Source organism: Alosa sapidissima, chromosome 2 (assembly GCF_018492685.1).
Source record: "Alosa sapidissima isolate fAloSap1 chromosome 2, fAloSap1.pri, whole genome shotgun sequence".
Taxonomy (NCBI): Eukaryota; Metazoa; Chordata; class Actinopteri; order Clupeiformes; family Clupeidae; genus Alosa; species Alosa sapidissima.
This window is the reverse complement of record NC_055958.1, coordinates 33,975,765-34,003,462: the sequence shown is the minus strand read 5'-3', so window position 1 is coordinate 34,003,462 and position 27,698 is coordinate 33,975,765. Positions and strand designations below refer to the sequence as shown.

Sequence of the window (27,698 nt, the reverse complement as noted above, 5' to 3'; positions counted from 1 at the left end):
TCAGTGAAGCCAGTATTTGAAAATAACATGTTTCTTTAATCTCTGATGTCATATCATGGTCATTTTGATTTAGTGCCTTTACAGCACGTTTAATTATGTATTAAATGCAAACTACCTATTGAAGCTATAATTTCCCCTCTGAAACTAGATGATGAACATGAAATGTAAACATGAATGTCAAGAAGCTTAATGTTAATTTTGTCAAACACAAATGTTAAAATGTTGTACACTTTGATGAACATTAACTGAAAGAACATTAACTGAAAGAGGTAGCAAGTTACATTTAAAGCAACTTACATTATGTCAATTTAATATGACATTTTCCCTGGAGCAACTTGGGGTTAGGTGCCTTGCTCAAGGGCAGAACAGCGAAGGCCAAGAAGTGAACTACATGCAACTATGCTAGCCCATCTCCTTAGCCACTACGCTACCCCCCCCCCCCCCCCCTCCCTCCCTCATGGTATTGAGACAAATTTAGAAAACACATAAAAACTGTATATGTATATGTGTGTGTGTCTGCGTGTCAGTGAGTGCTAGTGTATGTGATGACACCCCCATTATTCCAGTAACACCCTCCTCTCCTGTGAGTACACTCCTGTACAGCTGTGATCCCTTCATACTGATGACTAAAGAACATTTCACTGTTACTACTTCTCCTGCCATTACACCTGGTAACACCCAGTAGCGTGCAGTGACCATACATTTTGGTAGGGCAGAAAGCTTGTCTGACTTTTTTTTTTTAAAAAAAGCTAAATGCAAAGTTTAAAAAAATGAGAATGAAAGAGTCAAAATGTTCCTAGGTTATGATGATTTACCTGAAATGCATTTGATCAGAAAAGAGATCAATGGGATGATGACAAAACCAATTTAATATCAAGATTTACACAAGAGGTAGAATAGGCTGTTGTCCCAGTTACAGTGGCTAAGATTCAGACGTCCGCGCAGCCAAGTAACCACTGGCTCATGGGTAACATAGTCAGTTTCAATGTCATATCTTGTGGACGTTTTCTTCATTTAAAGCACAATCACACTATGAAGTGTTCTGATGTTGTACTTTACCAGACAGCTCACATATATTAGTCTTTACCCATTGGCAACTCTGATTAAAGCCCCCCTTAGTAGGATGATTTCCCCCCTCTGCTGGAGAAGTTGTGCATTATGCTTTTTCAAACTGTGGAAAAAAAGTAACAATAAAGCACAAGGATTTGTTTACAAGCTAGCGAAACTGATAGCATAAGTTCGGCAGAACAATGTGGATGTTACAAGGTAAGAAACACGATTTAAAACAAGTTTCTTATTTCTCACTTCTCTTAACGGGACGGTAGTCAGATGTCCCAATGTTGCAATTCTGGTTTTCCGCCTGGGACGCTAGGGGAAGCGGGGAAAGTCACCATTTTTTTACCAGAACAGGTCATTTAACCATCCAAATGATTTCTAAACGGCTTTGTTAAGTTGAAATAGTTGCCAAGTTCCACAACTACTAAAGTATAGTTGGACTTTCCCATAGAGTTTCACTTTCAAATATATTTTTTTGATAATACATCAGGCTGCAATAAGGCGATAGGCGGTGTTAACCTGTAAATAAGTCTGTTTCCTCTGCCAGTGCTATTCTACGTTGGCGCATTGCATTCACATCACAAAAAAAAAAAATCAGGTAATCTTATGACATATTATCTCATAATTACGAGATAATTATCTCATAATAACGAGATAATTATCTCGTAATTACGTAATTACGAGATAATTATGATGACACATTTCCAATTCTGCCCCCACTTGTGTGTGGCAATGACATGGTCTAGCTAGCTACATTAGAGATGATAGACCTATCAGCTTCCCAAGAGAAAGTCTGAAGCTGAAGTTCCTTTCAAACCTTTACTTAGGATTCACTAAGCAGACCAACAGAGTATATCTCAGTTGATTCCTTCGATGTTTTGTTTAAGAGCAATCATGTTGACTAGAATTTCAAGTTACAGAAACTAATGTGTTAGCTTATGGCTAATGTATATGAGAAATCCCATAGATCATGCTAACGGTTAGCATAATCGATAAAAGTAAATATTTAGAGCCAACTTCAGTCCATTTACGAAAGGGTAACATAAGACGAATTCTTTGTTTACAACTGACTATTTTCTCTCAATATAATATGTGTAGGAAAATATGTGACTGTTTAACTCATCAATGCCACTTGAACAAGTAGCCTAGCTGCACAAAATAAACAATAGGCGTGCGTGTGACAAAGTGGATACGCCCTATGCGTAGTAGGCCTAGTACCTCCTGTCAACGTGCACATTGTATTGCCTTTGGCCGTTGTTGGCGATTTGACAGGCTTATTTTTCATGCCACTTAAAGACATGTTAATCTCTCAAAGTACGAAAGTCATTCAAAGCAGGAAATCAGTAGGAAATATGTGCTTGTTTTTATTGAAAGGCTGTTTAGATCCTCAGCACTGATCCTATCCTTATCTCATATCAGATAGTTATCTCGTAATTATGAGAGAGCCTGATTTTTTGTGTGTGTGATGTGAATGCAATGCGCCACTGTACTATTCACCTTCAAGTAAAACAAACAAACAAACAAAACTACTTCTCAACTATGCTCTCTTATTTTTGTGTTGTTTCCCGTTTCCTGTGCACTTCCTAAAGCAGAACATACAAGATTTAATGGTGACAAGAACAACAGTGAGTATGGCGGCTGTAAGCAACGCGATCACATCAAGGCTGTGGTACTGGACCCAGTTCAGCTCGTGGGCAGTGGATCGCAAGTGGTCCGCTCCTTTGTGTCTCATTACAAACTCGGTCCAGAAGACGGCCAGGTCAAGAGGTTCAATCGGACGGTCCTTGTGCACAGCTGACAGCTTCATCATAGTTGCCTTGTAACTAGAGAATTCAGGGAAATAGTGCTTTTTATACAATGTCATATCATATCAATCCATCAAACGGAGAATTAAGAGGCTTCAGTAAATGGCAATTTACAATCAAACGCATCATACTGTACCTCTTGTCACCAATGACTTTGTTGAGTGTTTCCAACACTTTGGCTGTGGTCACATCAGCAATGGTCAAAGACTCCGCAACACCACGCGCAACCATGCGCTGGGCGTTGTCACCCTGGTCCCCAAACAGTGGGATCGTCACCATGGGAACACCGCTATATATACCCTCGTAGATGCCATGGGACCCTCCATGTGTGATGAAAGCCTTCACCTTCGGGTGACCTGAATTCACAGACACAAAATGGTTGCTCAACAAGCAAAATAGAATATGACACCATAGACTAACATTGTACGGGTCAAAATAACACATTGTTTTATTTATTTATTTCAACAGCAAAGCTTTTTTCAAACAGACAGAACTGCATTGCATAGAACAAACCTAAAAGGTCATTTTGAGGCAACCACTTCATGAGTTTGACATTCTTGGGGGCATTCTCAGGCACGGGTCCAGTGTACCTCCACAAAACCTGGAAGGAAGACGACAGAACTCAAACCATCTAAAGACACAAACGCCCTCTTTAGGGAACAGTTTGTGCTGTTTGATTGTCATACAGCACATCTCTATTCTTATAAATAACATTGTGACACAAATGAACACCAAAGACATTTACTGTCATTAGTGGGGACAGAATATCTTCAACAAACTTGTGTTCTGGATAAATTAAAAAATGTTCAAGTTACAGCATGTTTAGAACTGTGTGTTTACAAATAACTATGTGTTCCCCATGTGTGACCTGCGTGTGTCAAACTTGTGTTCTGGATAAATTATTTATCATGTGTTCCCCATGTGTGACCTGCGTGTGTCTGCATTGTGAGCCGAGTTTCAGTGAATGTCTTTCCTTTTGTTGCATTCCTGATGTATGTACCCTTCAGGCGCGCCTGCAGGTGTACGTCCATACGCACTGTGCGTACCATCAGGCTACTCAACAGCAAGAGGAAATTTCCCTTGTGTGTGCATTCACACCAAATTGGCCCACCATACCTTCCCAACTATGGACCGTATCCCATTAGCTGCATGCCATCAGGCTGCAATTTACAATTTTCTATTACATAAAGTTAGTGAAAACGTTGTCAAAATTAACGCGCACACATTTTGTTTGAGCAGGAGAGAGAGAATACGCACGCAGGCATGCAACTAGGCAACTTGTTGTTTTCTTTTACTCGGCTATATATATATATATGGTTATCAGCACACAATGATGAGCTCCATCATGGATATCACAAGTTTAAACAACGAAAACAGAAAGGATGGATGCAGCAAAGCTAGAGGAGTTATTCCAGATGGGCAAGAACAGGCAATTGCTTGTCAGAACGTTAGACTGCATTAGACAGCTGTTTAAAGTCAGACGTCACGGTAAGCTAGAACAAAACTAAAGGTAACTTTAGCCTGTATAGGGCTTTATCAAGTTGTCCAAACGAATAGGTCATTGTATACGTTGTTGTATTATTACATGTGAATGTTGCTGTGCTATGTAGGCTACTATTTTGCTGACCAATGCACGGACCTAAAACCGGGAAACGGACAAATATTGTCCATGCGTAATTAATTTTTTTTTGTGATGGGTGTGCGTACCATACCATTAATTCCTGCAGGCGCCCCTGGTACCCTTTATCCCATCCTGTGCCAACCTACAGCCAGTCAGTGTCAGCATGTGTTTGAATGTTTGTGTACGTCAATAAACACAAACTACAGTACATTAAAGCTAGCAGACTAGGTGAACCCAAAACAATGATCAAAAGTAAATCTGCTAAATGCCCCTCACCCTCTGTGGAATCCGCCGGAATGCCTCGAAGAACACTCGGGCCTTCTCTTCTGGCATCTGGGACACCATTGAGCCCAGGGTGAAGATCACAAAGCCGTGCTCTCCAGATCCATTCACAAACTCCTCCACCTCCTGAGAGGAAAACACAACACAGATACTGTTCACAAAACCCAGATCCATTCACAAACTCACAAACCCCACACATTCCTCCACCTCCTGAAATTAAAACACAATACATATACTCTTCTCCAGACCCATTCACAATGTTCTGCACCTCCTGAAATGAAAACACAACACAGATATTTTTCACGAGCCACAGGTTGCATTGGGGAATAGAATGACCCGTTTACCAACAATTCCACACAATGTCCTAGATATAGCACAACATGCATTGACAAGATATGCACATTTAACACTACAATACATTAAGAAAGGAGGCCCTCTTGGACATTTGATAATGCAAATATCTAATACTGTACTGCGAGTCAAACATACCAGCCCAAAAGAAAAATATTTCTCTGCAACGTGTAGGGTTGTGCTGGATTATACAACGGCATTGAGCGTGATTCAGCCAATCATAATCAAGGATCGGAAGTGTCTGTTTTAGAACTTTTGTTTGGCTCTATGGTTAAAAACCACTTGTCAAAGGCAAGGCTGAGCATTTCTCTTGGCACTGTTAATCCCTCTATTTAGACCATGTTGGACATCAGTGGATACTCGATGTTAAAGTCCCTCATGACCTAACAGCTCCCCGTAGGTGAGCTCTTTCTCCAGATAACAATTCAACAACTCGTCAAGGGCGTACACAAACATACACAAAAACATGCATGCTCATTAATGAAGGAAGCTTTATTACTCAAGTCCATGAATACACACATAAGACAAGACAGATAACATACACAGAATATATATAGACTTTCTTCAAAAAAATCCTGAAGACCCAGCTCTTCAGAGAACATCTCCACCCGTCTAGAACTGACACTTAACTGTTTAAAATCAGCACTCACTGATGCACTTATTCTTACTGTACTCTACCTTTTCTTAAAATTGTCCTATAATTGTTGAGAGAATTGCTGTATAGACTTAAACTGTTTACCATGTTGTTAGTCGCTTTGGTTAAAAATGGTGTTTTATGCCCCCAATGTCGTCTTCCAGGCAGCGCTGCCACTGCTGACTTAAAGGCACCTAACCCTTACCCTAACCTTAACCCATGCTTAACCCTAATGCTTTCCAGGCAGCGCTGCTTTGAAGACAACGTTGGGGGCATAAAATACCAAGAAACAAAATGTGTCAGCCAAATGTAATGTAATGTACTAAAAATAAAAAATAAAACAGTTCACATATTTCAGCCAGTACACCCTCTGGATGAGTAGCTCAAAATGGGATTTGAGAGTGCCACAATACCATTTACAGATCCCTCCAGACGTTGCATAAATGTAAACATTACATTTCTTAAAAGCGGTTTGAATGTGCTCACTCCTGCAGTGGCAAACATTTGACTGGGCCTCACCTCTATGGAAACTTTTAGGAGGATTCTCATGGCATCATTGTACGCAACTTGCAGATTCTGCATGCTGTTTTTGTAGATTGACTACAGATGGGCCGTGTAAAGTGGTGTGTAGTATGCTTTAAATTAAGCCACTTTTACTTGTGTAAAACAGAAGCTGAAATTGCGTGCTATCGTGTTGGCCTGAACATATAACTTACAACGTTGTCTGTATACATATATTCATCATCCATTTGATCGGTTTTAAGATGACCAAGGTATTTAATATTTTTTACAGTCCTCAAAACTGTTGCCAAATACAGGAATACAGGAAAATTGAGGCATTCTTCCTGCTTGATTCTACATATTTACTGTGAACAGGTAGCCTGGGTTTTCCCATGCTACCTTACGCGCGTGATTTTATTCACGCTGCTAGGCAGCCTGGATTCTATGGACTTCGTTTTCACCTCAACGAAGGAACCAATCACAGAACGGAGGGAGGGCAGCAAGATGATGACGACACACCAAAGCCGTTATGAGCTACGTACAGACGCATTTGATAGACATTCGTAGCGCCCAACAAACGGCTCTGGGCATTCGTAAACCACGTTTCAAATACGAGAAAATGAATGCCTAGTTCCCAGACGCCATCTCAATGAGATGAGGTCTGACGTTAGCCAGGCTAGGCATTATAAATCATATTTTATGTGACCTGTACAAAATTCCTGTGGGAAATTAGTCCTCTGCATTTGATCCATCCGGTAGTGTACACACGTACATACACACAGTTGGAGCAGTGAACTCACCAGGAGCGCGCACACACACATACACACACGTACACACACACCTGGAGCAGTAGGCATCACTTCATCCGTCACCCGGGGAACATTTGGGGGTTAGGGGCCTTGCTCAAAGGCACCTCATGTGGCGATTCACTCTCCTCTCCCACATGAGATGGTGGTGGATTTCCGCAGGTCTAAGCCCACTCTGCTACCAGTCTCCATTAATGGGGTCAATGTGGAGGTGGTAAGCACCTACAAGTATCTGGGTCTCCACCTGGACAATAAACTGGACTGGTCAGCCAACACTGATGCACTCTACACGAAAGGACAGAGCAGGCAGTACTTCCTGAGGAGGCTGCGGTCCTTCAATGTGTGCAGCAAGCTCCTCAGGATGTTCTACCAGTCTGTTGTGGCCAGCGCCCTCTTCTATGCAGTGGTATGCTGGGGAGGAAGCACAAAGAAGAAGGATGCTGGGCGACTTGACAGGCTGGTAAGGAAGGCTGGCTCTGTAGTGGGAGCTGAACTGGAGTGCATCACTTCAATATCTGACAAAAGGACCCTGAACAAACTGATCAACATCTTGGACAATGAATGTCATCCACTCTACAGCACTATTAAAAAGCAAAAAAGGTTGATCAGCTGGAGACTTCGCTCACTGCCATGCACAACTGAAAGGCTGAGGAAGTCATTTGTCCCCAGGGCCATTGAACTGTTCAATGCCTCACTAATGGGAAGAGGAGAGATAGACTTCTCTGCTTAGTCTGTCTGCCTCTCCACCCTCTCCATATTTGACTGCCCACTACTGCTTTACTACTGTTTTACTAATGTCCACAGCCTAATGTTTTCACTACTGTTTTACTGCTACACTGTTTTTCATGCTATATTAGCACACATAATCAATGGCTGCGGTCAGGCTTCTGCTACAATACTGAATGAATGAATGGCTACAACCCTATTACCTCAACCTGTTCTTGCACTGACAGTTTTTTTTATATTACCTTGTCAACATTATACTTTACTCTCCTATTTGTCCATATTATTTATGCTGGTCTCTAGACCTTATTCTTGCACTGTTGGACTAATGTTGGACTACTTTTTCCACCTTCACCATGACACTCACTCTCTTGAGCACCTTGCCAGGCAAACATAACTAAAGGACTATGGTTGGACTACTTTTTGCACCTTCACCATGACACTCACTCCTTTTAGCACCTTACCAGTCCTGGCCCTGTCACTACAAGCGTCTTATGCTTGATCACCCTCAAGCACATTGGACTTTTTAAATGTAATTTATATAGTATATTTAGTATTTAGTTTTGTTAGTTTTCTTATCTTTCTTACCTTCTACTGTCTTTATTGTACAGTGGAGTTTGGTTATATGTTTATACTTATACTTATGTTTACCATTTCTGCTGTAAGTGCATGTTGTGTGTGATGTCTGTATGCTACTGAGACCCTTGAATTTCCCCTTGGGGATCAATAAAGTATCTATCTATCTATCTATATCTATCTATCGACTCTTACCCTTCAGGGGTCAAACCGACCAGTCTACAATCACAAGTCTGATTCCCTAACCCAGAGGTTCTCAACCTTTTCGGGGCTAAAGCACACCAAAGATCAAACCAAAACATCAATGCACACCGTCTTATGGTTACTGATTGTCACACACATTATTATCTAGGCTATCTAAGTATGTCACACACATTATTATCTAGGCAATAACAGGAGTGTTCATTCTCATGCCCATATGTTTCTCTATACAATGTGTTCATGAGCTGAGACCACAGTAATAGGCATATGCTCACATGATGTTGATTAAGCTTCTTAATCAAGAAGCTGTCATTTATTTATTTTAAAAAGCCCTCTAGCCTATTTCATGAGTCTGTATGAATCAGTGGTCCCCAAACTACGGCCCGCCACCTCATTTTGGGTGGCCCCCCAAAACATGTCTGTGGTATATAGCATCTGGCCCACACGATAGTACGACATCGTCAAACTATAACCTCCGTAATTTCCCCCATTCATTCTCTATGGCGAGTCTTAACAGTACACGTGTAATACTCTTTTTGTCCACTGGTGGTTTTGGCGCTGTTTCACATTTACCATCGAAAACGGAACTAGATGTACCGCAGAGCGGTACAAAATATGACCGCCGCCCAGTCCAGCACATTTTTTCCACAAAAATAAGTCACGCTGAAAGGCATATATGATTCTAACTGTCTCACTGAATATCTGCTAGACAACAAGTATCTGGTATCTGCTAGACAACAAGTACCAAAACATGATTAGTTCATAGATTTCACATGTAATATACATTTTATACAACCCCACCCCCATCTTGCCTGTTCATAATTCTGAGAAATTCTTGAATTGTGTGCATGTGTGCGTGTACATGTTTATGTTTATGTGTGTGTGGGTGTGTGTGCGTGCATGTGTGTGTTTGCCTGTTTATGTGCCTGTGTGTGTGCATGTGCATGCATATATATGTCTACTGTGTGAGTATGTGTCATATGTAGGATTACTGTGAATGTATGTGTGTGCGTGTGTATCTGTTTATGCACATGTGTGCATATGGAATGGGTTTGGGAGGCAAACATACGCAAAAAATTGGTCATCCTAGGCCCTACGGTTCTCAAGATATTCACAGAAAACTGTGTCTGCCCTACCCTCCTTTCGGGGGGTCCAGTCCAGCGGGGGGGCTACAGATCAAAACGAAAACAGGAGGTTCCATGCTATCCATATGGGGTTACATGCCCACTAAGTTTCGTGTACCCCGGTCTTTCAGTGTCCCGGGAATCCTTGACGGAAATTTGGGCATGCGAAAAAGAAAAAAAACCTATATGACTGCCGCTTCGCTGCGCGGCGGTCATAATAAGATGTAGGCTTACCTACAAACAATGTAAGAGGCCTATGCTGACTGCATCAGTGCTCAAAGTATTCTAAACGTTTATCAAATGAATTGTTAACTAGATGTACCGCAGAGCGGTACAAAATATGACCGCCGCCCAGTCCAGCACATTTTTTCCACAAAAATAAATCACGCTGAAAGGCCTATATGATTCTAACTGTCTCACTAAATTGCATTATCCACACTCAATTCTCACTGATATCTGCTAGACAACAAGTACCAAAACACATGTACAATTCATTTTATACAACCCCACCTCCATCTTGCCTGTTCATAATTCTGAGAAATTCTTGAATTGTGTGCATGTGTGCATGTACATGTTTATGTTATGTGTGTGTGTGTGTGTGTGTGTGTGCGTGCTTGTGTGTGTGCCTGCGTATGTGCCTGTGCATGCAAGCGTACATATGTCTACTGTGTGAGTATGTGTCACACGTATGATTACTGTGAATGTATGTATATGTGTGTGTGTGTATCTGTTTGTGCACATGTGTGCACATGAAATGGGTTAACATCACCCCTGGAGGCAAACATACGGAAAAAAATGGTCATCCTAGTCCCTACAGTTCTCAAGATATTCACAGAGAACTGTGTCTGCCCTACCCTCCTTTCGGGGGGTCCAGTCCAGCGGGGGGGCTACAGATCAAAACGAAAAACAACGGTTCCATGCTATCCATGTGGGGTTACATGCCCACCAAGTTTTGTGTACCCCGGTCTTTCAGTGTCCCGGGAATCCTTGTTGGTGTACGTCACTAAATGTACACATACATTATTTTATTGTAAGGCCCCCCATGAACGAAAGTACACAAAACTTGGCATGCATTCGGAGGGTGTCATAATGATCCTACACTTTTAATTCCGTGCAGTTTTGACCTTGTCAGCCAGAGATATACCTAATTTTTTGCTTTTTAATTTTTAACTAGGTGGCGCTATACATGAAATAAGTGGTAATGGGATGGGTTGACATGCCCCCTTAAGACCAACATACATAAAAAAGGTGGACCTCCTAGGCCCTACGGTTCTCGAAATATTCACAGAAAACTGTCTCCGGCCACCTACAGGCCAGTTGGTGTATAGTAACATAAATTAATTTATTGTGTGGCCCCCCATGAACGGAATTCCACGAAACTTGGCGTGCATACAGAGGGTGTCATAATGATCCTACACCTCCAATTTTGTGCAGTTTTGACTATGTTAGGTCACAGATACCTGCGATTGCAACACCTCATTTTTACTTTTTTGTGTTTAACTAGGTGGCGCTATACATGAAATGAGTGGTTATGGAGTGGGTTGACATGGCCCCTTGAGATCAACATACAAAAAAAAATGGTCCTCCTAAACGGTTCTCGAGATATTCACAGAAAACTGTGTCTGCCCTACCCTCCTTTCGGGGGGTCCAGTCCAACGGGGGGGCTACAGATCAAAACGAAAAACGATGGTTCCATGCTATCCATGTGGGGTTACATTCCCACAAAGTTTCGTGTACCCCGGTCTTTCAGTGTCCCGGGAATCATTGACGGAAATTTGGGCATGCGAAAAAAAAAAAAAAAAAAAAAAAATATGACTAAACCTATATGACCGCCGCTTCGCTGCACGGCGATCATAATAACTAACTAACTTCTATTCAAGTCATATTTCTGGGACTTCCTGGGATAATTATTTCTATTTTTTATTCACTTGTTCAAATTTTCTTCCAAATTCACAATTCACAAAGTTCTCATCAGGTGAGTGAAAGTTTGAATGGTGGTCATTCGAACATGAAGTGCTGTTTTTGCCAGCAGTTCATAAAACTCTCATAGAACTTTAAATTATTTGTAGGATATTGCTTGTTCACAACTTGAGTAGCAGTAGAGGCATCAGTGATCATGTATTGGCGCAGGTATTCCTCTACGTCCATGTCAAAGCTTTCATTGGAATGTGGTACAGAATAGGTCAGAGTGGTGGTGTGCTCGGAGGGGCCCAAGCTGAGACTGACCTCTGGGATCACGACCACCACCTGGTGACCTCTCCTCCCCAGTTCCTCCACCAGAGGTTTCATTTCTCTCCAGGGACTGCCGTCTACTGGCATCACCAACAGCTTCCCACCCTGAACCGAGCCCAGGCACAGGAGAGTGATCAGCAGCGCGATGACAGCCCGCCTCATGGATGTATGCACAGCAGCCATGGACAAGTCCCCAATGACTAAGAAATACCGTGTGCTTACTTTGTCTGCTGTGAGCTGGACTTTGTATCCTTTCTGATTAATCATCACACAACAGTGATGACAGCCAGCCATATAAGAAGAGAATTGCTCTTTAGTTTGTATGCCATGGTTGACCTCCCAAGAAGTTCAGGGGCACCAAACTCTGAAGTTACCAAGTTTACTCTCTTACCTACATATGTCAACATCAACATTGCAATTAACTTGCAATGTTGCTGTCCCCTTGCCCGGATTTCTGGCCTGTGCATCCTAGCGACCCACTACTTGCCCTATGACACTTCCTAATCCCTATGGACAATTAATTTCCAACACTGGACTATTTGAACTTCCTGACACTAAATGGGATTCATGCATCATCATACTGGTTATGTAACCATCCTACCTCTTTGTAACACATACTTCAGGTGGCTTTAAACAGCATGTTCTATTCTCTACACTTACTGTAACTAACTCTATTCACTTGTACAGACCTTACTGCCCTGTAACTGACCCTAGGCAGATGAGTTGTGGATCTGCCCGAGGTTTCTTCGTATATGTATCTCCAATTCCAGGGAGTTTTTCCTCGCCCCTGTTACTCATGGGCTCTCCTTGAATGTTTAATACTCTGTAAAGCGCCATGAGATGTGTAATGTTTTGGCGCTCTATAAGTGAAATTAAATTATTGGAGGCACTCCAACTTTCAACAACTGAACGGAGTATAATGGAGTATTGGGCGCTTTGGAAACTTAATAGTGAATGTAGCGATGTCTAAACAACAGAAAAGCTCATCCAAACGCATCCAAGATAGGGAAAGACTTTGACCACAAGAAAAGGTGCGATATTTTGAGAAATTACGGTTTATTGGTGGTGCAGATCCCTACGAGTTGGGTGAGGGAGACGCAGTACCAAATCCAACCACAAGCGCCTCCTTTCCTCTGATAACTTCTGGCATTCCTCCCTGGTTTTTAATGACTTTTGGAAGTCGAAAATAATCCAAATGTTTTACTCTATCTGACCTATTGGTACAACCTAAAACACAGCAATAATTAACCATTTTCCTTGACGACGTACAGAATCGACTTAAGTGCCTGTGCTTTGTTGTGATGTGGAGTATCTCTAATATGGCGACTTACAGTCTGATGATGCGTCGTGAAAACCCTCAATTGGTTAACAGTGTCGGGGGTGGAATTTCAATGTTAAAACAATGTCACAACAACGGCAGCCCCTCAAGTAATTGTATATCTATACATATAACATGACATTTATAGTCATGTTCTGCGACAATGCCAACGATTAGTTGCAATGTCGACTTTAATATTAGGTAAGAGGATTTACAACATTGAAACACTGTCGCAACAACGTCAGTCCATGACTGGCTGTTTGCAACTGCAGCAGCGATTGTCAATAATGCAACAATTTGGGTTTTATTAAGTGATAGGCCTACCTTATACCTGCATTTGTTTGTAAGACAAGGATACCCCTCACAGCCTCTTATGACAAGAGGATTTACAACATTGAAACACGGTCACGCTAACGGGAGTCCACCGACTGGCTGCATCAATGACTATATGCACACAATCATGATAGGCCTATGTAGCCTCGCTATATTAATTTAATCAGCATGGCACAGTGGGCATAATTCCAACAGTTGACAAATGGGCTATAATAAGAAAAATAAACCTGTAACTCACCCATTACAGCAAAGTTCAGCGAAGTTACTCACGATTGCTTCCTAGCAAAAGATTAGATCAGTGATATTTAACCGGGGGTTCGCGACCCCTAGGGGGTCCACGGAGGTACTGCAGGTGGTCCGCCAAATTATTTCATCTGAAGCATTGTTTTTCCTCTTCAGAAAAAATAAAAACGTCCTATTGGCTACATAAACATAAACAGAAAGTAGAAAAGATGCTTTCTATTTGTTTATAAAATATCATATCAGGGACATTCCAGGATTTTGGTACATTTCAGGGGTGGCCACTTCTGAAAAATTGATCTTCAAATTGATCATTTTTAGTCATATATTTATTAACTACAGGTAATAGACTATCAAAAAGTTTGATTCGTCAAGCTCAGGTATCGAAGCAGTTTTTTTACATTAGATGCTTATGTTGGTATGCAACTTACAGTAACAGGGTTGCAAATCTAGGCTAAGTTGTGGTTTACCCCAGGAACAGGTGCTAAGTGCTAACTGTAAAATTTAGCTATGTATACAAGATCAGGGACAAACATGGTTATATAAGTATATAAAGTAAATTTTGACTCTACTCAATATTAGTCGTACAATATGAGTAACAGAGATGCGTTCACTGAGTGAAGTTTATTAGCAGATGCAATTTTGTGCAAAAAAACGTAGCCTGCTACTGTACTTAACCAAGGAACCAAATTAAACACGCCAGCGAGGTAGCTCGCCCCTACCTTCAGTAGCCTATTCCCAGATAAATTCCACGCAGTGTTTCGTTTTTGTTTGTGATACAGGCAATGCTTTCAAGCCCTGTGTTGCTAAAATACCTAGGCTGTGAAACTAAGGTCTAGCTAGCCTATTGGTGGGTTTAATTGAATTTGAGTAACAGGATACGCAACCATTTACATCTGGAGATAGTTTGTAATTCCTGTAGAGCTCATCAAAATTATAGAAATGATACAAGACACTTATCTCCTACAGTATAATCCAAGATAGATTTTCTTCAAGTTTTTGAGCATTTATTTTACCAAATGACATGGAAAACATAATTCATTTCATCCACATATTCTTATGCACCATGAACGTTCAAAGAAATTATGCCGGAATTGTTTCAAGGCAAACACTGAAGTGTAGCATTCGGGTTATGCTCGCATAGCACACCAATTCAAAAGTAGCCTATGTGTTTTCTGTCGGCTACGTGTCCAGCTACTGTAGGCCTATAAATTAACAGAATATCAAACCGTTTTCAGTAGCCTACCACTGTTGCAGATATCACATAGGTACCCCTTACATGTTTGTACAATGTTGCATATTCCAACATAAGGAAGCAGTTAAGAAACTTCTAACTCCCTGTCTTAAACCAACGTGATAACAGCTTCAAACAAGCGGCCGCAGCAATCGTTGATGTTTTTTTTAAAAACCCCGGCTTCTTCAACAGGGTGCGCTATTGTCATCGTGTAAAGCCCGCCTCAAGGGTTCTGATTGGTGCCTAGATCTAGGAAAATTGGAAATAGGCTAGAATGGGTTCTTGGAATTGGTCCTTTAATTTAGGCACAGGTGGGCTCTAATCAAGTTGTAGAAGCATCTCAAGGACCATTGATAGAAGTAGGATGCACCAGAGCTCAATTTCAAGTGTTCAACAAAGGGTCTGTATACTTATTTTTTATAAATTTACACTCCAGTGTTGGAGCATTGTGTGTAGATTGATGAGAAAAAAAAAATTGAATCCATTTCAAGATGAGTCTGAAATATAACAAAATGTGGAAAACTTGAAAGGGTCTGAATACTTTCCGGTTGCACTGTATATATGGATGGATGGATGGAGCCTAGTTGTAGGCTTAGGCCTAATGTTTAATGTGAAATAAAATAAGTAGCCTAAAAGGCAACATTTGAAATGAGGAGAAATCAGGGAATTGGGGAGAAAAACTGAGTAGCCTTGACTAATCTTAACGTGTACTTAAAATACAATTTCAGCTGAGACAAGGATGGATATTCCACAGCTGGTTCCTTGAACCCATCAATCAGCAAGTTCAATTTAATTTTTTTTATGTTGACCCGAAATCCTGGAAACCCAGGAACATCACATTGTTGGACGTAGGCCTAACTAGATTGTGGTGGATTATAATTATATTATATAATACGTTTCTTGTACAAAATGCTATTCTGTTTTTACCTGGGTAAGGCCACTGCACATCCAAATGCATAGTAGCCTACTGCCGTTTCCTCAGCCGATTTCGCAAGGCCCACCAGTCCGCCCCAGCTCAAGCCGGTCCGGGCTTTCTACTAACTGACAGGCAGGTCTTACTGCAGGCCTCCTAGTTCCTCAATCATCCTCAACTGTTCAGCGCCAGGTAGTTACATGCATCGTATTCGCACACAAGATTTTCAGAATCCCCATTTGCCCCATTTCAAAATTACCATCCGCCATCGTTGTTACTTATCAGCTTTGGCCTATAGGACACTGACTGGATCTGCTCCTAGTTATTTTAATTCAATAATCAAGCCTTACATCCCCAACCGCCCACTGCGGTCTTCTGATGAGCGCCTGTTATGTCGACCAGTCATAAAAACTAGGTCTAATTCCAGACTCTATTCCTCAGTGGTTCCATGTTGGTGGAATGAGTTGCCCAGTGCTCTCCGTTCCTGTGGTAGTTTTGGGTCGTTTAAGAGGGGTCTAAAGACATTCCTATTCAACATGTACTTGTATAATATTGTTTTATTTTCATTAGGCTGTTAATTAATTTGACATTATTGTTTATTATTGATATTCTCCTTAATGTAGTCTCACCATGTCATTGTTTTTATATTATTGATTGAATGAACATTATTGTTTTATTATTGCCTTTCCCCTCATTTTCATTGCTTATTTTTTATCAGGCTATTGATTGAATTGATATTGTTGTTTATTATTACTATTCTCCTTATTATATTTGACCAACATTCTAATCTGTTCCCTGTTCAATTTTAAATATTATGTTGTTTTGTATGTATGTGTCGCTTTGGACAAAGGCGTCTGCCAAATCCATAACCATCAGCTTTCTCCACAAAGCGAGAGCCTAGCCTGTTAGCTTAGCTTAAACAAAAAGATGGTAGTCATATCTTTTAGTATCTACAAGTTAAGTCCCACCCACTTATCTGTAATAGGTCTGTAGCATGAGTAGGTCCCACCCCCTGGAAATATGAGGAAGGAGTGTTTGTGTCTCACCCCCTCTACAAAGATATGGGACTTCCTGCTTTCAATGATGCAAAATGACGATTTTTACATCATTGAAAGCAGGAACTGCAACATTGAAATCCGTATTTCTCCCGTCACAGGGGAAAATGAGGGAATGATGCACGACCATTCAAAAGCACGACTGGGCTCCTAACGATATAAAGCTTAATGCAAATGGGTGAAGTGTCCCTTTAAGGTCAGAGGTTAGGGGTGGGGCTATGTCATCATAAAATTGTCAATGAGGCACCCAATTTAACATAGTTATTTACCCAGAAGCTCTAGTCGGTTACCGTAGCTGAACTGCTGAAAACGCAGAAAAACGCAGTACTGTGACAACACACTGTAATCTAGTCACAACGCAAGAACTTCAATACAGTGGCATAATGGAAACAGGAATTCTGGCAGAAGTAAATTGGGTGCTTTACCGACTCTACGTCTACACGGCAAAAGTTAGCCAGCACCACTTCGGGATTTCCCCCTTCCCAATCCGATGGCTGCCATTACTACAGTTGATGTAAACCCTCTGGGCAGAAATAAAGGTCTACAACCGGACCCCGACGCGCAGCGGAGGGGTCTTGTTCCGCCCTGAAGGGACTTATTTTCACAGTAATGACCGGTGTTCTAAACATTATCCCGCTTATTATATGGCTACTTGCCAAAAACGAAATAATAAACTCCCCACGATATGACTTTAGCCTACATAACCTAGCCTATTTGTTACCGTTCATCGTGGCATTTGCTGAGAAACAAATAGTTCGCAACACACGCTGCTGAACTTGAATCAAACATTCTTTAGAACACAGCTGATCAACCGTCTGCTTTCACGTTTGAATGAAGTTCCAGTCCTTGCGTAGTGATATGAAAGACGTATCGTAAGCACAAAACCCGTTGCCATTGACAGCGGTAATTATATGTTTGCAGCGGTAATTACATGATACTGTATATCTTACCGCTAGAACTTTGGGAAATCCCATTCAAGTCAATGGAGCGTTCTACTAGCATTGTGAAGAGCCGTATAATAATCTAGGTTAGCTGACGAGTGACTCTCAGTGATGGTGATGTCCGTGCACCACGTTTTGTTAACATAAATGTCCCCACCCATGGTCTTAATGGAGTCAGCAGCTGTTCTAATGCATCTCTGATACATTAAATTATGTACACATAAAAATGGCCTGAAACTAATGGGCCATCACCAGACCAAGTCAAACTTACCTGTGGTAGCGGTTTTGGCTTTGTAGACATAATCCCACCAATCATGATCATGTTGGGCATCAGAGGCATGGGGAACTCATAGGTAAAGTCAAACCGAACAAGCCAAAGTGCTGCGTTGCTCGCCAGCTCCACAATGGACGTGTCCCTCTGCAGGATATCAGAGGCCACCTTGTTTGCATGAATGTGGAGACGACTGCAGGCCGCAGGCTCCAGTAAGGACCTCAGCAGGTTGACGGTCCTCTCCCACAAGGTCATGCGATTGCTGTAGAGTGTGTAGCGTAGAGGCAGGTATGAAACAGGGTGAGGACATCTTGTAGCAATAATGTCAAGGGGACAAGGATAAGGACCACTCATGTAGATAGACGGAATGTCCAGATAAGCCCCAACGATGATTCCAACAGGCCAAAAAGGGTCAATGAGGAGAGCATCAAACTCATAGTCCCGTAAGGTCTGGATCAGCTCCTTGTTGTACAGCATGCTTTCACAAGCCATCATGGTGTAATTACTCAGCATTTGCAGGGTGTCCCAGTAATTCCTAAACCTTGCCACAGCAGTGGAGACATCAGTGTTTATTAATTGGAGCAGATCTTCGTCTAAGCCTGCGTCAAAGCTTTCCTGGGTGTATGGTACGGGAAAGGTCAGGGTGGTGGTGTGCTCAGAGGGGCCCAAGCTGAGACTGACCTCTGGGATCACGACCACCACCTCGTTACCTCTCCTCCCCAGTTCCTCCACCAGGGGCTTCATGCCTCTCCAGGGACTGCCGTCCGTTGGGATCACTAACAGCTTCCCACCCTGAGCAGAGCCCAGGCACAGGAGAGCGATCAGCAGCGCGATGACAGCCCGCATCATGGATGTCAGCACAGCAGCCATGGAGGAGTCTCAAATGAAATACAAATGCCATTTGCTCCCCTTTCAGTGAGCTGGACTTTGTATCTTTTCTGGTTAAACATTACACAACAGTGTTGACAGCCAGCCACAAAGGTAAAGGGCTATACATCAGGGCATTGTACAACAGGGAAATGTATTATCTGATCAAACACCACATACATTCTAAGCCATCTGCTTGTCCAAATTGATATGAACCCATCCAAATATTAAATTAAATAATTTATTATGTCTAATTGTGGAGGCAGAATGCCCAAACCAATGACAGGGCTAACATTCAACAGTAGTTGTTGTGTCTAGTTTTGATTAACTGATTCAAACTCAGAAGAATTTCGACAAAGCACAAGGATACTGCAGAAGGTGTAGGCTTTCATGCATTCCTGTACCCTGGAAATCCAGAGTTCTCGCGAGAGCACAATCGAATTGTCTCTCCGAGACACTCTGGCAATGAGCAATGATGCAAGTTACTTTTCCCCCTTGCATTCCGGGGAACCAGCTAAACTGATGACAAGACAGCGCTGCAACGTTGGTGTCTAGTGTTATCCAATTGTGTGTAGTGATATTTTTAAATGCATGATTGTTGCCACCCAAGGGCGTAGGTTTGGTCCGAGCTTTGGAAACCCCCCCCCCCCCCCCCCCCCCGCAAAGAAAAGCCACTCCGCTCTTTCACCAGCCACTATAGATATATAAAATGATTAAAATGTGCTACTGTCCAACTACTATCCATGATTAAAATGTGCTACTGTCCAACTTGATCTAACTATAGCCTACATAATCTGATTTTAATATGTACAGATATATAGGCTATATTTAACATTTAACATTTTTCTATTTGGTCTGTTATGAAATCATGCATTGACCCATTTAAGCACAGCTCAGTTTTAAGACACTTAAATACATGCATGCTTAGCATTTTGTGAAAAGAAATCATTAAGGCTACATTGACAAACTCTTAACCGTGAGCTGCCGGTATATTCTCTGATTCTAATAATTACAGATATCTAGGCGATGTAAGCACAGCTCAGTTTTAAGAAATGCTTAAAGCCGAAAGACCATGTTGAATTTTGCTACAATTTATTTCAAAACCGGATTACTCTGGAACAGCTAACTATACACGGGAATGCATTACACCTTTGTGTTCGGTAAGGTCTGCTGTTTATGCTGATATATGGTTTGCCATGTGTTGCGTGAAGAGTGTGTAGGCCTACGATATTCCACCGAGACAAATGGATGTGGAGATGGGCGCAGATAATAATTATTAAATCTCTTGAAGTTATTTTTCTCGCAAACTGTTGATCACAGAACATAGTGGCTAGCTCCGTTTAAAAGCTGAGAAAAGGCTCTATCACGTGACACATTAGATGAGTAGCCTACTTCTCGAGGAGTTCAACCGAGAAGAATGGGTGAATTTGGACGCACTTCATATGCCTTAGTGAAGTGAAGCTGAAACGCTGCGCCATGCTGCGCAGAAGACTGCGGCTCAGTGGTAGTTACACTGCAAAAAACTGCTTATCTAATAAAATCTAACCAAGATTATTAGTCTTATATCAAGATAAAATTAACTAGTTTGTATTGTTTTCAGTATACAGAGACTTACCTAGAGCTTTCTCGTGAAATCATTTGACTTAATTTAAGAAAAGTTTGACTTATTTTAAGACATCTCATCCTGAAAACAAGCAAATTTTTCTGCCAGTGCGTTAAGCAAATTTGTCCTAAAAACAAGCAAATTTGTCTGCCAGTGCGTTAAGTAAATTTGTCTTGATAAGACTCCTTAAAATAAGTCAAAGTCTTCCTAAATTAAGTCAAAATGATCTTTCGAGAGGGCACTAGGTAAGTCTTTTCATACTAAAAACAATACCAAATAGATGTTTTGATCTTATTATAAGATTAATAACACTTGGTTAGATTTCATTTTTTGCAGTGTATGTAACGTAAGCGTAATTTACATTTAGGCTACTGCACATTACAAGATCTGTACGAGATGATCCGCAGCATTGAAGTAAGAAATTATTTAACTCTTTGTGTAGCGCATGTGAGCGCTTTTTTCCCCATTTCAACCTGAATATTGGTGGGGACATTTCAGTCGTAATTTGACATTGGTGTGGACACGTCCTTCGGTCCCCACGCAAATCTACGCCACCCCTAGAGTTGGGCCATTACATTGTTCGTGGCCAGACCCTAATCTTTCTAGATTACCAGGGTCTGGATTTTCCAGGCTACCATTCCTAAGCATTGGTTCATGAAGCACGCTAGCTGTACCCTGTTCAGTGTTGGGGAGTAATGGAATACATGTACTGGCGTTACTTATTCAGAATACAAATTATGAGTAACTGTAGTCTGTTATAGTTACATTTTAAATAGTTGGTATTTAAAATACAGTTACATTGTTGAAATCAATGGATTACATGAAGATACTTCTGTTTCACAACTTTATTCACTCTCTAAATAAATGAAGGCAACTCCATGCATTCCCCAGAAGCCCCTGAAAGCAATCTATGATGAAATTGTTTCACATGTTTAAATCCAAGCCCTGCTGTCTTGCACTAGTCTCACATTGCACCCGTCAAAACGCAGCCAGCACGCATTATGGACGCGCCATAGACCCCGAAATGAAATTATGTTTGCACAGCTAATTAGGAGTAAAGTAAGTGCAGGTAACTCCTGTTCCTCACTGATCATAGTTGTTGATGTCTGTTCAAAGGATATATTCCCAAGTATTAATAGCTTATTTCGGCCAATCAGTTACACAGTTTGCTAATTAATAAACAAAGCCTAGTGTGTTAGACCTACAATAAAACCCATCTCTAAAATAGGCACTGCATTCTGAATTTTTCATTCTAACTTAAAATATCTTAATGGCTTTTTTTTATAATTAGATCTACATTTAAGTTTCAAAATGAATTATGCTTAGGCCTTCATTTTATTTAATCCCTGCTGAGCAGCTGCTCCTATGGGCCACCCATGTCTTGGCTCCGAGCCTATTTGTGTCAGTTAGGCCAGTCTTCAGTTTTTGTCACATAATAAAGACACTACATATTGGAGGAAGTTACAGTTTTTTTCACTAAAAGCGTTTGTCCAACCAGTTGTCACATTTTCAAAACTCTAAACACAATTACCACAGCATCGGCCTTTTGTGGCCATACCATTCACACATTTCATGTTGTTTTCACACAATATGCAGTCAGTGAACACATTTCCACAATGCTTACATTTACTTACAGTTTTTTTACAACTGTTTAAACACATTTTCAAAACTCTGTGTCTATTTTTCAAAACTCCACACACAAAACCAACAATTGCTCACACAAAATGCAAAATGCCTCAAATCTCCAGCAAAATGACAGGTCTATAGAAAAATGTTTTACTGTACATAAAGTCGACTTTTTGTAGAACATTCCTTTCAAAGTATTTGCATTGGTTCTGAAATCCTCTAGGGCCAGATTGAAAGGCTCCATACCTACTGTACATAGAGTACTAAGGCAATGACCAGATGGTTTTCCGTAGAGTAATGAGTGTTTACACATGTGAAGAGAGAGAGTGAAGCACTGGTGATTTAGTGTGGCATTTTGATTGGTTGTGTTTGAAAAATGAAATCAAGTTGCTTCCTGTTCTGTGTTGTGTGTGGTGTTTTGCAAAATGTGTTGTAGTCGATTGAAAACTGAGTCAAACACTGAGAATTAGTGTATGGTTTTGCAGATTTGGTGTGGGGTTATGATGTTTGGAAGACATGTTTAGAAAATTGTGTGACAAGCAAAGATTTAGTGTGTAAGCATTTGAAAAAAACTGTAACAGACAAGCTATCGGACAAACGTGCCATAATGGTCAAAAGCACACACGCATGCACGGATTACTGGGAAACAGTAGGGTGGAGGCCTACTAAAATTCGGAAAAAAATCAATTGAAATAACCTCAAAACAAGGGGTAGGGGTTTAGGCTTTTCTGCTTTCATCCCACCAATTGCAATCATGTTGGGCATCAGAGGCAAGGCGAACTCAAAGGTGAAGTCAAAGGTCATCAGCCACAGTGCTGCGTTACTCGCCAGCTCCACAATGGATGTGTCCCTCTGCAGGATATCAGAGGCCACCTTGTCTGCATGACTGTAAAGACGACTGCAGGCCACAGGCTCCAGTAAGGACCTCAGCAGGTTGACGGCCCTCTCCCACAAGGTCATGCGATTGCTGTAGTGTGTTAAACGCCGTGGCAGGTATGAAACAGGGTGAGGACATCTCGTGGATGTAATGTCGAGGTGACAATGGAGAGATGATTGGATGTAGATTGACGGAATGTCCAGATACGCCCCAACGATTACTCCAACAGGCCAAAACGGGTCGGTGAGGAGAGCATCAAAGTCATAGTCCCGTAAGGTCAGCATCAGCTCCTTGTTGTACAGCATGCTTTCACAGGTCCTCATGGCAACATGACTCAGCATGGTTATGGTGATCCAGTAGTTCTTTAACTTTGCCACAGCAGTGGAGACATCTGTGGTCATTAAACGGTTCAGGGATTTTTCCTGCTCCTTAGTCATATTCCCTTTGGTATAGGGCACAGGAAAGGTCAGGGTGGTGGTGTGGTCAGAAGGGCCCATGCTGAGACTGGCCTCTGGGATCACGACCACCACCTGGTGACCTCTCCTCCCCAGTTCCTCCACTAGGGTCTTCATGCCGGTCCAATGGCTGCCGTCTGCTGGTATCACTAACAGCCTCCCACCCTTAGCAGAGTCCAGGCACAGGAGGGCGATTAGCAGCCCAGGGAGGGCACTCCAGACGGACTTCAGTGCAGCAGCCATGGCTAAGTCAGATTGGCGTGCAACTGTGGCAGGTCAAGAAGACTTTCTATGCTAGGCTTCTGGGGAGAGACTCATGGTGACTCAGGATTTCCTCACTGACTCACAATCATACTTACTGTGAGGTGTGTTTACCTTTCACCAGACTGGACTGGGCGTCTTATCAGATTAATCACCAGGTAACAAGGGCACAAGAAACACGTTGGGAAAATGGAACAAAGGCTATATTGTTATTTAATTTCTACTTCTGAAAGGGGAGGGCAGTTTGGTGGATTTCTATGACTTAACGAATGCATGTATGGTTTTTATAAACTTTGACATTACTGCAATTATTATGAGACTTCAAGGCCTGTACACATCTTAAACAGACCAGACCAGCAGTCAAGAAGTGGGGTGAAGGAGTTCACAGTGACACCTGGCTGGATGGTCGAGGAGGTGAAGGAGTTCACAGTGACACCTGGCTAGATAGTCGAGGAGGTGAAGGAGTTCACAGTGACACCTGGCTAGATGGTCGAGGAGGTGAAGGAGTTCACAGTGACACCTGGCTAGATAGTCGAGGAGGTGAAGGAGTTCACAGTGACACCTGGCTAGATGGTCGAGAGCGAGAGGATGATGTAATTGGATGATGTAATGGTGGTAACAGCAAGGCCAAGTAACAGGTGGCAAGATATGAAGCCCTGTTACAACTGGAAAAAAACAGAATCTGGGAAAAACCCAGAAGAAGACAGTTGATGAGACAATGGGTTCCACCAATAGTCGTAACCCTGGTGGATGCTGATTGGCCAACAAGTGTCTTTCGAGAGTGGCGAGAGGAGAGAGCCCAAGGTTAAGGAGTATAAAAGATAGGCCGCAGCCATCTTTTAGTCAGATGTCATCGGGGGGCCCCACCTGATGACATCTCACATCACCCTATTGCTTGACACCTGGTCTGGACATCGTTTAGGCTGGACTATCACTGCAATACGGTGAATAAAGATCAACAGTCTTCAGAGATCTCCTGTCTGCATTGTCTCCTTCGGACGCCTTGTCCCAGAGTGCTAATTAATAAGTCGTTAAGTGATAAATTGTTCATTGGATTCGGAAATGGACCGTTTTTTCCACGACAGCAGCACAATGCGCTCGTCACGGAGGATGAGAATTGCGTTGGCCGCTTACGTTTTAACGCGTATCGACAATAGGACAGGCTGGTAATATTATGAGAAACCACGATTAATCTGACTCCATGAAAAATAAGAACTCGATATTGAACTAGATGTACCGCAGAGCAGTATAAAATATGACCGCCGCCCAGTCCAGCACATTTTTTCCACAAAAATAAGTTACGTTTGTCAAATTGTGTTCATTTCCTACTTTGTTCCTTTTTTTGTGTTTGTAATAGTGTTGCAGGGTGCACCGATACTACAAAAGTATCGCAATACCCTGAAATTAAAAATGGCACGATACCTAATTTTATTAGTATCGATACTTTTAAGAATGACCGTGTTCTTTTGAACTAACATGCGTGGGTGCAAGGCATGCTTTTAGTGCCTCCTCCCCTAAAACCTGTGCGTCATTTCTCCTCACACACGTATGCGCAGCTGTCGTGCCATAAACAGCGAGACATTACTGCTAGTTTAAGTGCTGTTGTAACACATAATAATATGCTAATATCAAGTTGATTTGGTCACTTGCATCTTTCAAGTTTGTGTTGCTAACCTACCTAGGCTATGTGATTTGGGGGGTTTAACGTCATTTAGAAATAGGCTACGCAACCATGGCAAACTTTTACATCTGGAGAGAGCTCCTTGCTAACTATCCCGCTAGCTCAAGTCATGTCTGTCATTCATGGAATGGTCACTAAAAATCATTAATGAACATTGCAAGACACTCTTCTATGATCCCAGAAAGATTTTCTTCGACTTGTTGATATTTTGAACATTTATTTTATCTAATGACATAGAAAACATAATGAATTGCATCCACATATCCAACAACTAGTATGCACAACTATTATTCACTAGCCTAAAACCGTGAGGCTGAAGGTTACTCTCACGTATTTCTTAAAAAAAGTGACTCAATTACACCTATACACAACCAATGTGCATTCAATTAGCCCTACACACCACATTAAAGAATATGCCTAAGTGTAATACTTTAAAAATCAATATGAAGTATACAAATTACATTTTTTTTAGCCACTGATAATTATGCAGATTAAAATATATCCAAAATATATCAAATAGAAACATATGACATAAGCCATTATTTTCTGTATGTGTTTGTGTGTGTGTGGAGAGTCCAGCAGAATCTAGGATGGCCACTGGTGTGGTGATCACACTATATTCAATATTACTGATGACATGGGTGGGGGCCCCCAAATCAAATACATTTTTTGAAAAGTATCGAAATCGCAATTGTTGACCTGGTATCGGTATCGAAACAACAATTTTGGTGTCGTGACAACACTAGTTTGTAATTGAGTGTGTGCAGTGTGTGGTTGTTTTTGTGTATTATGTGTGCTTCTGTGTGTGTTTATTGAGTGTGTGTGCCTGCATGTCAGTTAGTTTTTTTGTGTGTGTTTTTGTTTTGTTTGTGTGTGTGTTATATGTAGGTGTGTTTGTATGTGTGGGTGCATGTGTGTGAGGGTGTGTTTGTGTGTTTATGTGTTTGTGTGCGTGTTTGTGCGTGTCATGTGTGTGCGCATGTGTAGTGTGCTATTCAACCACTTTACCAATAACCTAGCCCATCTGTTACAATAATGCATACATAACTGGTTCCTTCCTTCTAAATACTGTATGGGGCTAGTGAATCACCATAATTTAACAATGTTAACAAACATCAAATGTAAAGTATACTTATGCTGAGTAAAAAGGGGTAGGCTGGGTGAGAAGGGTTAACCCTTTAGGCGCCAGAGGTTTTTTTCCGAAACGATCAATTTTGACATCTTCATTTCAAAAGGCTATATCTTAAAAGTGATAAGAGATAGAGACTTTCTGTAAATTAGAGAAATATTAAGGATGACCCAAAGTTTATGTAGAGATTAAATGTTTATATCTAATTTGCATATAATGACGTCATATGGTGGCGGCCATCTTGGATTATAAAATTTTCATGAAAAGTCGCATGTTTGAATGGTAAAATGCACCACTTCTTTCCCCCCAAAATGTCCCTCACCTTCTGTATGCTATATTGCACAATACTGAATGCTCAGGTAAATAGTAAGTAGTGAACAAACTGTGTAAATCATTACTAATAAATGGCAGAAACAAACCAAATGCATGTAGCGGTAGACTGGCCTTTTGCTGTAGAGATTTTCCATTTACTACATACAGTAGGCACTCTGATTCCATGTATGGGGCACATATATATTATTCAGATGACACACAAACACAAGTAGACAAGACCTGTTTAGTTCAAAAGCTCATTTGCCACGGCAAGGCACAGATCAGGAGTGAGATGACGAGACAAGACAAGAGACAATGTTAGTATTTTTTTTTTGTTGTTGTTTTTGTTGATGTTTTTTTGTTTTTTTTCTTAGCTGACAAAGACACACACATCACAAGGACATGAACACACAAAAAGGAACACATAGTGTACTGTATGTCCTAAATGATCAGGGAAGTAGATAGCAAATCAACCGTGTAAATCATTACTAAATGGCTGACATTTTTTTTTTATGTAGCAGGCCTTTTGCTGTAGAGATAATGACTCCCTATCCCTATCCATACAGGGCCGGCATTCCCATCATCTTGTGATAGACTATGCATGACCTAATGTGTGTGTGTGTGTGTGGGAGAGGGAGAGAGCGTGTCACCACCTCCACCATGCGAGCAG

At 41.5% G+C, this 27,698-nt stretch overlaps 2 protein-coding genes across 3 annotated transcripts; both read right to left on the bottom strand.

The window, feature by feature from the left end:
* Nucleotides 1-851: 851 nt before the first annotated feature.
* LOC121692947 (UDP-glucuronosyltransferase 1-6-like) lies at nucleotides 852-19,100 on the bottom strand. Of its 2 annotated transcripts, none has more exons than XM_042072017.1 (5): nucleotides 18,218-19,100; nucleotides 4,759-4,890; nucleotides 3,375-3,462; nucleotides 2,998-3,217; nucleotides 852-2,879 (listed from the first exon to the last, which is right to left on the bottom strand). In XM_042072017.1, the coding sequence occupies exons 1-5, from the start codon at nucleotides 19,085-19,087 to the stop codon at nucleotides 2,594-2,596; spliced, it is 1,596 nt and encodes a 531-aa protein (XP_041927951.1). In that variant the 5' UTR covers nucleotides 19,088-19,100; the 3' UTR covers nucleotides 852-2,593. The 2 variants fall into 2 exon arrangements, with proteins under 2 accessions (XP_041927951.1, XP_041927960.1); XM_042072026.1 differs by lacking the exon at nucleotides 18,218-19,100 and adding an exon at nucleotides 11,907-12,094.
* A 3,708-nt stretch (nucleotides 19,101-22,808) lies between these two features.
* LOC121697164 (UDP-glucuronosyltransferase 1A1-like) lies at nucleotides 22,809-23,888 on the bottom strand. Its single transcript, XM_042078536.1, has one exon. The coding sequence runs from the start codon at nucleotides 23,886-23,888 to the stop codon at nucleotides 22,950-22,952; it is 939 nt and encodes a 312-aa protein (XP_041934470.1). The 3' UTR covers nucleotides 22,809-22,949.
* Nucleotides 23,889-27,698: the final 3,810 nt, after the last annotated feature.

Coding starts and splice junctions, on each gene's coding strand:
- LOC121692947 (XM_042072017.1), bottom strand. CDS start 19,087: ATGGCTGCTGTGCTGACATCCATGATGCGGGCTGTCATCGCGCTGCTG. Junction 4,891..18,217: donor AGCCAAAACCGCTACCACAG/GTAAGTTTGACT, acceptor TTTTCCTCTCAG/GAGGTGGAGGAGTTTGTGAA. Junction 3,218..3,374: donor GCCTCAAAATGACCTTTTAG/GTTTGTTCTATG, acceptor CTGTGAATTCAG/GTCACCCGAAGGTGAAGGCT.
- LOC121697164 (XM_042078536.1), bottom strand. CDS start 23,888: ATGGCTGCTGCACTGAAGTCCGTCTGGAGTGCCCTCCCTGGGCTGCTA.